Source organism: Artemia sp. Qi Xiang Cuo, chromosome 21 (assembly GCF_049724085.1).
Source record: "Artemia sp. Qi Xiang Cuo chromosome 21, ASM4972408v1, whole genome shotgun sequence".
Lineage (NCBI taxonomy): Eukaryota > Metazoa > Arthropoda > Branchiopoda > Anostraca > Artemiidae > Artemia > Artemia sp. Qi Xiang Cuo.
This window is the reverse complement of record NC_142814.1, coordinates 24,369,711-24,384,016: the sequence shown is the minus strand read 5'-3', so window position 1 is coordinate 24,384,016 and position 14,306 is coordinate 24,369,711. Positions and strand designations below refer to the sequence as shown.

The 14,306-nt window shown below is 38.5% G+C and overlaps 1 protein-coding gene across 1 annotated transcript; it reads right to left on the bottom strand.

The window, feature by feature from the left end:
- Positions 1 to 4,769: 4,769 nt before the first annotated feature.
- LOC148939365 (protein CFDP2-like) lies at positions 4,770 to 5,237 on the bottom strand. Its single transcript, XM_089106857.1, has one exon. The coding sequence runs from the start codon at positions 5,235 to 5,237 to the stop codon at positions 4,770 to 4,772; it is 468 nt and encodes a 155-aa protein (XP_088962983.1).
- Positions 5,238 to 14,306: the final 9,069 nt, after the last annotated feature.

Here is a 14,306-nt window from a genome sequence, read left to right as displayed (position 1 = left end):
TTGTATATTTATTTTCGATGATCAGGATTTTAGTCAAGATGTCTCTCTCACTTGGTTCATTTCGTCTATTGAGGCTTATTTTGGGGTTCTCGGGTCTCATGGCTGAGTTTGGGCATGGAGTCATCACCATGAGAAGGCCCCCCCCCCCTTACGAAATAACTATTAATTAAAAAGTTATCTTCTTTAATAATAAAATCTTAGTTTTTCTTATAACTGTGTTGTCTTGTATATTTATCTTCGATGATAAGGATTTTGTAAATACCTCACTATCAATTGGTTAAGTTTGTGTCGTATTGCGTATTTCTGGTATCTCGGTTCTCTTGGATGAGTTTGGGCCTGGTGTACTCACAATGACAAGACCCCCCCCCTTACAATGTCATTGTTTTGTCAGTAGTATAGGCTTAATAGTACTAGTGCGCCCGTAGGGGGTAAACCAGTACAAAAGATTGGCTAACCCCTCGTATAGGCATAAGACTTACTAGCATACACATAGAGGGTACACTAAGACCAAAATGGAGTTGCTAGCCCCTCACACCAGTTTTTTCGCCCTTTTTTCAAGACGTTTTTCAATACATTTTCAAGATTTTTTCTTCAATACGTTTTCAAGATGTTTTCCCAAGGTTTTTTTCTTCAAGATATTTTTCAAGACGTTTTTCAAGAAGTTGGCCCATCGTTGGGGGATCTTAGTATCCCCTCAAAACTCGTCCTGATCACTATGACATACATAGAGGGTTTACTATTGGAGTTGTTAACACCCTAACCAGGTTTGAAAGTTAACGAACATTCATCGGTCATTTTTATTTTTGTTTCTAACTCGTTTTCCTTCCAAAAACCCTTCAATACACATATGGATACTAGCATGCCCTTAGGGGGTTTACTATTGGAGTTGCTAACCCCCAAACCGGTTTTTGCAAGTCAAGAAATATTCTTCGGCCATTTTACTTTTTGTTACTAACTCATTTTGCTTCCAAAAACCCTTAAATACATGTATGGATACTAGCACGCCCATATGGAGTGTACTATGGCAGTTGACAACCCTTAAACAGGTATTTGAAGGTCAAATGACATCTGGCTAGTTCAAACCCGCACCAACTTACCCTTAAAGGTCTAAATTAATAGGTGGTTCTTGAGATATTTCCTTGTTGCCTTTTTGAAACCCACATACTCATAGGTTGTTTTGATTTAGTTCAACATCCGCCTAAATATTCCTTAAAAACTTCACCTTAATACCCTTAGCTTGCGCAATAGCAATAATTGTAGTAGCATTAGTAGCAGTATGCGCATAGAACCTTTGATTTCTTCAACATCCCCATTCAACACACGCTGAGAGTTCCAGTGTTCTTTTCACATGATTGGGGGCGAAGTTCGCAAGGCCGAAACCAATTGCTTAGAATGTATTTCTAAGAATACTGTATCGTCATTGACTTGTCAATTAAGTTGACTAACGCGTCATCCTTTGTTAATTCCTCGTACGGACCTTTCAGTTATAAGCGCAGGCACAAGCCCCCCCCCACCAAAGTTGCCCCAAAGAGGGCTCAGTGTTGGTTGGGGCATGAAGGCCCCTGGATTTCCTCTCAAAAATTCAATAATAATCGAATCATAGGGGGTGAAATGTTGTCTTTTGGTTGGTTCAATATTCCCCACAACAAGCATTGTAAGTTTTAACTTCACAAACAAAACTATTCATAAGATATTGCAGATATGCCCATGTGATAACCTGCAAACGGGAGGCGTGTTGTCATTCAGTTTACCCCCAACCCCTAAAAATTCCCTGAAAATTTCACCTTCATACCCTTAGGCATAATTGTAATAGTAGTCAAACTAGTAGTATTAGATCTCAAATTAATACAATTACCCATTGCAAAGATATTGGCGATGTGCCTTTTTAACAAACTATATATTCATATAATTCTTGAATTTTCATTTGAATGCTCCTAGCCTTAGAAGCAGTTGCGGAAGAATTCCTAGTTAGAATAATATTTATCATAGTTGTAGATCTAGTAGATGTTGAAGAGGTAGTAGTATTAGCAGTAAGTGTGCATATATTGCCTTTTGGTCAATTGATATTCCCTTCAGGCATTCTCTGAGAATTCCAACTTAATACATAAATCAATTCTTAAGATACACTCTTTGGCAATCTAAATGCACGTAGTATCTTTTGTTCGTTCGAATTGAATGAACACAGCAGAATTATGGAGTCACGCCACTCTTGGGGTAATCGTTCTTCTTTCCAGATTTTAAAGATTATGCAGTATAGCTTCTCTTCAGGCACAAGGCCTCCTTCAATAAAGAGCTCTGCAGTTAACGCATCGAGTCCCGGTGCTTTATATCTTTTGATATTCTTTATAGCTGATTGGATACCGTTGAGGTCAGGTGGATCGATATTAGCGGAGCCCTATGCTTTCTAAAAGCCAGAATATAATATGTACTTTACTGAAAAAATTCAAATGAATTTACTATGCATAGTCAGTTTAATATACATAAGCTGATATCTATTCCTTAAAATCTTAATTAATTTTTGTTTTCTTAAAATTATAAGTGAAAACATTTAAAAGAATTATTTCCAGTAAACTGCAAATTATATTCTGGCTTTTAGAAAGCATAGGGTTAAGAACCCTATTCAGATTAATTTCTACTCGTTTTGAGTTTGACTTATTTTAATTTCTCTTTGTTTTGGGTTTCATTTATTTATTGATACTGATTTGTGGTAGTTGTATGCTTGGTAGATTATTTGATTCTATTTTTGTTCATTTTTCGTTTAATGGAATTCTTTACTTTTTTTGAAAAACTTATTTTGTGCAAAAAGTTTTTTTGATTAATTTCTGTTCGTTTTGAATTGACATAGTCTTTTTCAGGGAGAAAGACTGAGCCACTTCTGAAGTTAAACAACCATCCCTTCCATAAAAACCTTAAACATCCCCTGGGCATAACCTACAACCCTTGCCCGTAATCTCTGGGGTTTGATTCAACCCTAAAAGTCTTGTTATATGATACTTAGACTACTTTGAATAGAATGGCTATCTCAAAATTTTTTTTATATGCATTTCGGGACAATATAACGTGTGTGTAGGGGTGAGAGGGTAGCTGCCCTCTGATCACTTTGACTCTTAAAAAGAGCACTAGAGCGTCTGATTACCAATCCAACGAGCCCCCTTTTGAAATTTATATGACCACACTATAAAAACCCTATGTGTCACCAGGGCACAACTTACAACCCTTGCCCTGAGGGCTGGGGGATTTGTTATCCTCAAAGGCATAATTTCCAGACCTTTCTGATAGGCTTAAAAAACGGCTATATCAAAATTTTGATTGGAAGTGTTTGGGGAAATGATACGCATGGAGGGGGTGCCCATTGATGACTTTCGACTAATAAAACGTACACTAGTCCCCTGAATTTCCAATCGAATGAGCCCTTTTTGAAGCTTATACGACAACATTTTCTATAAAAACATTATATGCCCCAAGGGAATAACTTACGACCCTTGTCATGAGGGCTACAGGGGGAGGGTTATCCTCCTCAAAGACACAATTTCCAGACCTTTCAACTACGTTGAACAAATTGGCCATATCAAAATGTTGATCAGAAATGTTTGGGGAAATAATGAGCGTTGGGGGGTGGGGGATTCTCCCTCTGATTACTTTCGACTATTAAAATGGCAATAGCCCTCTCAATTTTAAGTCGAAAGAGCCGTTTTTGAAGTTTTTACGACACCACTTTCTATATGACATTATATGCCCCCAAGGCATAACTTACAACCTTAGCCCTGAGGGCTGTTGGGGGTTTTCATACTCAAAAACATAATTTCCGGGCCCTTCAACTACGTTCAACAAAATTGCTATATCAAAATATGGATAGGAAGTGTTTAGGGGAATGATGGGTATGGGGGGGGGGGCATCCACCTTCCGATCGCTTTAGACTATTAATAAGGGCACTAGCCCTCTCAATTCCCAATTGAATGAGTTCTTTTTGAAGATTCAACGACAACGCTGGCAAAGACCTAATTTCCCTAACTTTCAACTACGTTGAACAAAATATCTACCTCAAAATGTTGATTGGGTGTGTTGGGGGAAATGGTAGGCTTGAGAGGGGCGTTAGTCACCCTCCAATCACTTTCGATTATTAAATAGGGCACTAGCGCTTTCAATTTCAAATCGAACGAGCCGTTTTTGAAGTTTCTACGATAATGCTATCTATAAAACTTTATATGCCCCCAGGGCATAACTTACAACCCTTGCGCTGAGGGCTGTGGGGGGAGTGTCATCCTCAAAGACATAATTTCCGAGCTTTTCAACTACGTTGAACAAAATGGCTATCTTGAAATTTTTGTAGCACTTTGTATGTGGGGGATCTCTTGTTGGTCATTTCTTTTTTCTTGGCAGAGTTTGAGTGTCTTTTCTGAGATCCATTTCTTGGTTTTACGCTTGACAAACCCAAGTATGATTGAGGCAGCTTCATTGATGTGGTCCTTGAGTTTGCTCCATTTCTTCTCAATCTTTATCTTGGGGCAGTTGGGGCACTGATCAGTCGGGCTTGCCTCCTCGGTGTCATCTTGAAGGACAACGAATCAGTTTGAGAGTTCAAGGACAAACGCTCCTCGGTACTCATCTACTTTCGACTTCAACAAGTCTATTTTCTGGTTCGCCATAGTAGTCATCCTTGAGCTAAGTGTGTACTTTAGCCTTGTCTTCAGCAAGAAGTGGTCAGATCCATTTTGTGATTCCGTGTCAGCACCTCTGTGCACTCTCGAGTCCAACACCATGGATTTCCATCATCGGGATACAAGGAGATAATCTATTTGGGCCTTTACTCTTCCATTACGAAATTTCCATGCATACGTATGACATGACTTATGCCTAAACCAGGTGTTAGCCACAGCGAGATTGTTCTGCATTGCGAACAGTCGAAGCCTGTTTCCATTTGTGCAGCGGTCTCCGAGGCCATGCTTGCCCACCGCCTGTTCCAAGTTATTCAGCTTTCTGCCGATTCTGGCATTGAAGTCGCCTCCAGTTAGGAGGATATCTTTCAGGAGAATCTTATCAATGACTCTCTGCAGGTCACTGAAAAACTGATCTTTTTGCTGTTCAGTGGCATCTCTTATTGGGGCGTAAACGCTAAGGATAGTCAGATTGTTCGTGCGACCTTTAATTCTTGCCCGCACGATTCTCTCAGACACAGGCTCATATTTGATGAGCCCAGTGATTGCTTTGGGGGACAACAGGATACCTATTCCTGCCATGCCAGATCCATCTAATGGTCCCGAGTTAAAAAAGAGACCGCCTTCCCAGCCGAGAATTCAAGGGTCAAGATGTTATGTCCATTTAGTCTCGTGTCAGAAACACACAGATTATCAAAGTTATAAAGATAATATTCATCAGCTACCTAAGATTGTGTCAATAAATATTTAATCGAGCACAGGTTCCAGCAGCCGATATTCAGGCCTTGTCTTCTTGATAGGACGGTAGCTAGCATACTTTTCGACGAGAACGCCCTTCTTGTCACATTGCATAATACCGGGGATGCCGTAACCAAACTTTTAATCATCATACTTGTCATCATTATTGAGCGTTTCTTGAGGATAAGGTACATCACAAGGTCCCCAGTCTTGAGTCGGACTTAGTAATAGCCTGGGCAACTGATTTCGCAGCCTCTTGATCGTTCAGAACAACTTTCCAGTCGGTTTTGCGAGTTTTCAGTCCCACAATATTTCCACAGTTTCTTCCACATACTTTATCGAGATAATCCTTTCGTGAAACAGGATCGTCCAGTCCTTTCGGGGGATTCTTTACCACGACTGCATAAGTCGACACTGTCGCAGTTTTCAGTGGAACAGAGGAGGCTGCCGGTTGGAACTGACTCGCGGATTTCACAAAACTGTCAAACTTAGCACTAAGCTCATTCACTTTCCTGGTCAGTGTCGCTGAGATTTCTCCGGCGATCATAGGAACCTCGTCAGGCTCATAGATAACAAAACACGGCAAATTGACTTTGTTGTCATCGCAGTATTTCAGTGCTTTTATGATATCGAATATGTCGTCAGTAGGTTTGTCACGACTAGTTAGCCTAGTTAACTGGCCTAACTCACACTCGAATAATTTTTTTACATTCTGCACATCCAACACGATAGATAACCAACCCGTATATCCAATATTCATCCAACTCGAAGAACTCTGCAGCTTGTCTCATTATATCCGCACTCTGATATCTTGGTTTATACGCCCTTACTACGAAATTCAACACAGCAATTCGTTTTAGTCTCTCTTTGTACTAGTTTCATCCGGTGGCATATTTCGTAGAGAACGTAATCACACAGAGTCCAATATCAGTCCGTGGGCGGAGCCAAAAATGTTAATAGCAGAAATTTACTTACGAGAGAAGTAAGGGAATCGTTGTAGGCTGTCTACCTTGTCCCCGCAATTTAAGGGGCAAGCCCTGCGGGTACCACGGCTCTTGCAGACAACTCTCTCACCCCTCTTCTGCTTACTTCTCTCCTATCACTTTTATCGCAGCGTAATTGCCTATTCTGTTCCGAAAACTATTTTTGAATTTTGGCTTATTTCGTATCGTATGTCTAATTTATATTCGTACTGCTTAGCTTGATGGCTTTTCTCCAATATTATCACTCTTGACCTTGACCTATATCATATAGGTCACTGCTATGAAAATATCAATAAGAAAATCCACAGTCCCAAGGGTATTCTCACCCAAGTTGCAATACTTATTCAAATTATAATCCTTTGTTCACTGAATTAATGATTTTCAAAATATTGGCTGAAGGTCAAGAAGCGACTATAATCCTTTACCAATTATTAGCGATCGGTTAAATCCAAAAAGAGATCTTACCACCATGAACTCTGAATCTAGACTGAATATATGAACTCCGAATATATATGTCAGCATCTAGCCTCCGCGATGAAACCTCCGCTTATTATAGGCTACGAACGAATTCCAGTCGAAAACTTTCATTTTCTCCCGAGGCGTTGCTATAAGTGTCAGGCCTATGGGCATATTGCAAAGGACTGCTCTAATAAAGCAAGATAATCAAACTGTGGAGGAGGCCACACTAATTCTAAAGACACCCCGTGCCACAACCAGATGAAGTGCGTCCTCTGTGGCTCCGATAAGCACCCCTGCTACAGTTTCAGTTGTCCAGAAGTCAAATAGGCCCTATCTAAGCGATGACTAGCTCCAGCACTCTGAGAATAGTGACGTGGAACATAAATGGCGAAGTACTATCTAAATTACCCCTTTTCGAAAATCTTGCTAACAAATTTGACATTGTGTGCGAGCAAGAACATTTCCTGTCGGCTGAGGGACTCCAGCTCTTACAACTAAACGAAAACGTAAATGTGTTTGGCATTCCTTTTAGGAGGTCGGGAAGAGGTCATCCCTCTGGTGGTGTTGCTATCATTGTCCGTGACTCGCTTCGTGCCTCGACGTTTAAAGAAGCGGACTTTTATATTGCAGTGAAAATTGAAAATAATGTTGTGCTCTCATTCTATATGCCAACGTACTACAGGAATGTCCGATCGGACAATAGGTTTAATACTGTTTGTGGAAAAGCAGCAGTTGTTGCTACATTATGCGCGGCGGAAAACGTTCATGTCTTATTGCCAGAGATATGAACTCTAACCTCTCTGATGCTAATGATCCGAGAGGTCAAATCCTGCTCGATGCCTACCCAAGTCTGCGGGTACTGAGAAACAGAGTACACTTCACGTATGTGCATAATTCCGGTTCCACGTCCGTCTTCTGCTCTGCTCTCCCGACTTGAGGACTCACGGTGACTGTGAGGTTGATATCGGCTTCTGTTTTTCTGATCACCTTCCAGTGGCTAATACCTTCATTATTAATGACCTCCTGAATAATGCCCCAAATGATGCTCCAAAGGAGAAAAAGTGGTTCCGGAAGACTGAATGGCAAAAATCCAATTTAGCCATGTTCAGGTCTGTGTGTGACGGAATCCTGGAAAAGATTAAAGTCCCTTTCCAGCTACTACTCCAAAGCTCGCCGATTGCATGTGATGAGAAACAAATACTTCTAAATATCTACTGTAGTGAAATAACTCACGCCTTGCGCTGTGTAGAAAAAACTGCGGTTCCTATTCGTAAAGTGAGAATTGGGTCAGAAGTTCCAGGATGGTCGGAAAATCAAGTTATTGTTAATACGTGTCATCTTTCTAAAGCGTTGTATAGTGTGTGGATTGATTCCGGCCGTCCTAAACAGGGCGTTGTAAGCAGTGTTCAATTGTATATAAAGTGGCAGTTTTCCAAATGTCTCGCCTTGCATCGCTCTTGTGTGATTGAGGAAAGCAGTGAGTCGCTACGAGTCGATCCAAATAAAATTTGGAAATTCATCAAGAAGAATCCATCTTAAAAAGCGCTCAGTAACGAATCCTACCCTAGTGAAAATGAATAGAATAGTTATTTCACGAGCGAGTTTTCTGCACCTGATCCTGAATTGGATTGCAAGTTTGAGAGAGATCTTGATCTCTGTTTAGAATCTTTGGAACCGGATCTTGACCACGTAGTGAGTGTGTCGGATCTTCGTTCGGCTATCCGTAAACTAAAAAAGAAGTACTCTAAAGGAGTAGATAATATCTGTGGTATGCATCTGATTCTCGGTATCGAACTGTTAACAGTAAATCTAGCACTTATGCTCCAAATGATTTTTAGTTGCGATCTAGGGCCAGATATTTTTTGTACTGGTGTAATCACCCGTCATCAAGAAATGTAAAGACCCATCTGAATGTTGTTTTTACTGACCAATAACCGTTGCTCCCGTGTGTTGTAAATTGATGGAGTTATTAGTTATTGAAGAGATAAAGTATGTTGTAGTACGCAGATTCGCAGTTCGGTTTCAAGAGAAATATTACCCGCGAGCACGTGCATAGCCTATTGTCTAATGGTTTGTTGGATGCAGATGCTAAAGGAGAAACCATGGTACTTGCAGGCCACGACGTCCGCGGGGCTTTTGATTCGGGTATCCATGCACAACTGCTTGTCTCTGCGTTTAAGAGAGGTCTTGACAGATCTATAATTGCTACTTACTGGAACATGTATTTTAGGTTGAAGGTCAGAGTACGGGTAGTAAAATACAAGAGCCTGACTGTATCCGATTTCCTCATACCAGTACGGAAAGGCATTCGCCAAGGGGCTTTACCATCACCGCCTCTTTATAATAACAGTATCATCGAGGCTCAGAAGACGGTGAAAACGTGCTTTATTTTTCGTGGAATTGATTTGTCTCTTGTTAATTATGCCGACAACAATTTTAAATCTGAGTAGATCCGTCAGTGGCATAGAGAGTAATTTCAGAGTTTTGTCTAATGAATATGCTAACATAGGCCTAGAATTCAACTCCAGGAAAAGCGAGGTGGTCGCCTTTGATTGTCGTAAGAAAGAGTTGGCGCCTGTCATATTTGCACTAAGTAGTAATACTGTTACTGCAGCAGCATCAATGACTTACCTTGGTTTGCCAATTGGGTCTAATCTTAATGCTACCCGATCCTGTCTAATGAATGATCTCAAACAGAAAGTCCGAAAAGCGTATGGGATGATTTTGTCATGCAAACGCCTATATAACCGCCGCATTCTAGTACGGATCTTCAATTCCTTTGCCACCCCTCATATCTTAGCTTTGTCACCTTTCTGGTCTTTGTTTACTTTTGATGATAAAAAAACAAACCGTACAGTGTTCTATAAGTTTGCAAAATATCTGCTTAGCCTTCCCCCCTGGCGAAGAAACCGCCAGATTTCAGAACATTACGGACTCGATGTCCCTTCGTCGTGATCGTGACCAGGAGGGAAAAGTTCCTGAAATCTTTAGACCCAACGCATAGTATTTTTTAAGCTATAGTCAGTAATGTTTATTGGTTTTCTTTTTATGTAAATTTTCTCGCCATTTTTTTTTTTTTTTTTTTTTTTTAGTTAGTTATTGAAGTATTAATTTAAGTTGTTCGTTTGTTCAATGTGTTTTGTTGTATTCTTTTAATTTTCTCTATACTCCATTTTTACTTTTTTGTATTGCTAAAGATGGGTAATAAAAATCATTCATATATATATATATATATATATATATATATATATATATATATATATATATATATATATATATATATATATATATATATATATATATATATATTCGATCAGAATTATATTCGATATACAAATCCGATCAGAATTTCCAATTTGAATTGCCATCCTCAAAGACCTAATTTTCAGAACTTTCAACTACGTTGAACAAAATGGCTATCTCAAAATTTTGATCGGATTTGTTTGGGGAAAAGATGGGCGTGAGAGGAGGGTTCGTGTCCCTCCAATCACTTTCGAAAATCAAAAAGGGCACTAGCCCTTTGAATTTCCAATCGAATGAGCGTTTTTTGAAGTTTCTACAACAACACTTTTTATAAAAATCTTATATGTCCCCAAGGCACAACTTACAACCCTTGTCCTGAGGGCTGTGGGAGGGTTTCCTCCTCAAAAGCATAATTTCTATCTGGAAATCCACTACACTGAACAGAATGGCCATCTCAACATTTGGATTGGTTGTGTTTGGAGAAATGGTGAGCTTGGAAGGGGTGTTAGTTGCCTTCCAATAACTTTCGACTATTAAAAAGGGCACTAGCCACTCCAATTTCCAATCGAATGTGCTCTTTTCGAAGTTTCTACGACAACTCCTTCCATACGAAGTGCCCTGGTCTACCCCCCCCCCCCCCAAAAAAATACATTATGCCAACATCGTTCTTTACTTAGGCAGCGCGATTGCGCTGCCTATGGTATCCTCGGCGATAGAAACGTGTGTTAAATCCTCATGCATCTGATAACTTATTTTAATATTTCAGTTGCTAGGAGGTAGAGTTCGTTCTTAACTAACTTTTTTCATTTTTACTGCACTTGGTACTTCTATTGATTGTTGCTAAAATAGTAAAATAATAAATAGTCGTTATATAGTAGCTTTAAACTGAGAGGTGAAGTAAAATTGTTTTATCTGTGTGCCTTCTATAATGTTAAAAAACAGATCCTTTTTATAACTATGCGTATTTCGATTCAAAGAGTAGAATTGGTGCTGAAACACTATAATTTTTTTTTATATCATACAATAATTACTTTTTATGAAAGTCATTCTTTAAAGTTAAAAAATGTATTTCATTTTAATATTTCAGTTATTATGGACTAGAGGTTGTTCCTTATTTTTAACTACATATGGCGAATTATTTTTATATTTCAACTATGGAAAAGGTTCGTTCTTTACTACAAACGATTTTATATGTAAATGTACTAGTAACCAGTTCTATGCGTAAACGTAGCAGTGTCTAGTTTTATATACAAGTGTACCAGTTTTCAGTTCTATATATAATTGTCAAGAAATTGAATTATTTAATATATCGTTGTTTGTTAAATATTATTATGAGTATTTATATTCGTCTACAATTAGCAATAAACTCCTCGGAAATTAAGTATATTATTTGAGTCCGTGAAATAACTTTTCGTGGAAAGCAAAATCTGCACATTTCCAAATTGTTACGAATTGTCATTTCCGTGGTGTCAGCTATCTCTACAGCCATTATACCGATAAAACTTCATTAATCCCTATTTATCATGAACTATAGTCCGTGAACTAACTTTACGTGACTTTTACAGTTACTTTTTTTTTGCTTCAGCCTTTTATAGTAAACTTCTTCATGCATAAAAGTTTTAAATTTTTCCAATTTTTCACATTGCTGTGGCCACAAATTTACCATTAAGAGCTTGCCTAGATATATACCCGATCACAAAACGGGAAAAGCCTACGGCTATTTTTCTTTGGAATAGTAAGGGACGAATCTAAAAGAATCGGGCAGCTAAATATGTGCAATATGTTCAATTGTTTGTTCTTCTAATGATCGTTTTTTATTATAATACCACGACGAATTTTTATCCTTTATATACTATGGGCTAGTTATCGTTCTTTATTATAAAATAAAAATTTACCGTTAAAACTTGCCTAAATACCTGATTACAATCAAGAAAAAGCCTACGGCTTTTTCTTCTTTGGAATAGTAAGAGAGGAACCTCAAAGAATCAGGCAGCTAACTAAGTCCAATATATGCAATGGTTTGTTCTTCTAACGATCGTCTTTTAAAATAACCTTTCTAGGTTGCTAGCTACTGCTGTAACCAGGACATTAATTTACCGGATCTTTTACAAAGCCTCTAGAGATGCGTGACCAAACAATTTTTTCAATTTTTTCCTTACTTTTTTTCTATTTATTGTTATATTTTATTTCTATTTTTTGCCATTACTTATGGCATGACGTCGTCATATACTGCGCTGAAGTTATTATAATTATGATGTAGGTTTTGCTTTTTACGTTGTCTTATAATCCACGTTTATGACGTCATTCATCATCTTGTATACAAAAATGCTGTTTTTCGTACAAAATTGATTCTATTTTAAAAATTATTTGTTAATTACAAAAGGTTTTAAAATATCTATTTTCTTTAAAATGAGCCATTAAACAACTCTCTATGATGTTACAGTGCCACGCTAGCTGCGGAGAAAAAAAAAAACGGAAAAGAAAAAAGATGCCTTCGATGCGGAATATCGTGGTTTCAGCCACCTTTCTTATTTTTCAAGCCAATAGATTTTCTTTGTTATTCAAGTCAAGGGACAGTAAGTTTCCTATATAAGGATTTCGGAAAAGGCGGTTCTAGTAGTGTACTTCTTGTTTTGATCTGACACTGTTTCCAGGAGTTATAGGGTGTTGTAAATTCTACTATGGGACGTGATCGTCTCTTACTAGGTTGCTAGCTACCACTCCAACCCGGAAAAAAGGAAAAAGAAAACAGGGGAGACACATCAGTGCTACAAATCCCAAAGAGTGATTTTCTTTGCTTTTCAAGGCGGGGCTATGTAATTCTCTTGTATAAGGTTTTCGTTTCGACCACGACGATTCCAAAGATGCAGTTTTCATTTCGATCAGGCAACAATTTCGAAGGATTTTAGGTTTTTTTTTCCAAAATCACTATAGTTTTCTTTTGGTTTTAAACTTTTATTTTTAAAGTGCGCAGAAAAAACAGTCACCATTTCTGAATCACTGCCAGATGGCAATTTTTCTCATTAGGCAGTTTTTTTTCAAGACGTACTTTTTAACTTTTGGTTACTATGGGCTGCGGTTCAACTTTTTACTAGGTAGCAGCAAAAACTGCAACCGTGATAATTCTTTACTATAACAATGATGAAAATTATTTTTTTTATAGCTATATCTAAGTGCCTTTTATAATACTCTTAAAGCAAAAAACCTATTTTGATCTTTGTATGCAAGATGATCTTAATAACATTCGTTACTCCAGCGTTATACAAAAGGTTACTAAATACAGCAATTACCTTTAAAAAGAGCAATTAAACAGCTCTCTATGATAATAAGATGCTGTCGATGCAGAATATCTTGGGTGCGGTCACTTTTCTTCTTTTTCAATCCAATGGATTTTCCTTGCTATTCAAGCCAAAGGACTGTAAGTTTAATTAGGGGTTTCAGACTAGGCGGTCCTAATAGTGTACGTCGTGTTTTGATCTGACATTATTTTTGGAGTTATGAGCTATTGTATTTTTAGTATTGGACGTGATCGTCTCTCAGTAGGTTGCTAGCCACCGCTGCAACCCTGATTATTCAGTGCCAATTAATTGTAGCAACGAGTTAGTAGTAGTCGTGGTAAGGACACTTGCATTTGGAGTAGTCATTGTAGTTGAGTTTTGCACATTCATGGCAGGAGCCGTCGAGGTGAGAGCAGTAGTAATCAGTTAGTGTTGGCAGTTGTATGAATAGTCGTAGCCTTGATGGGCGAAGTTGTGGCGGGACTATCTGTCAAAGGAAATGTTGTCTCAGGGATGGCAGCGGCAGGAGTAGTCATGGTAATAATTGTAGTAGCAATATTTCCACTGTAGAGGTAGTCGTGATAATAGGCAGTGCAATAGCACTACCTAAGTAAAGAACAATAAGGGTTGCCTGTATTTTTTCCAGGTCACTTCTTATGAAAGGAGTTACAGTAGAAACTTCGAAGGGGTTCATTAAGTTACAAATTGAAAGTTCCAGTTTCCTTTTAAGAGTCAAAGTAATTGGAGAGCAACAGCCCCCCCCCCCAACAAACTTTTTTTTAGATGCCCCATAACCAACAGACATCCGATCAAAAGTCTGAGCTGACAATTTTGTTCAAAATCGTTGAAAGGCATAATAAATATGCCACCGGGGATGACATATAACCCTCGGCCGCTGGGGCAAGGACTGTAAATTATTTGGTTGCTTATTGTTTGCATACATATTTTAT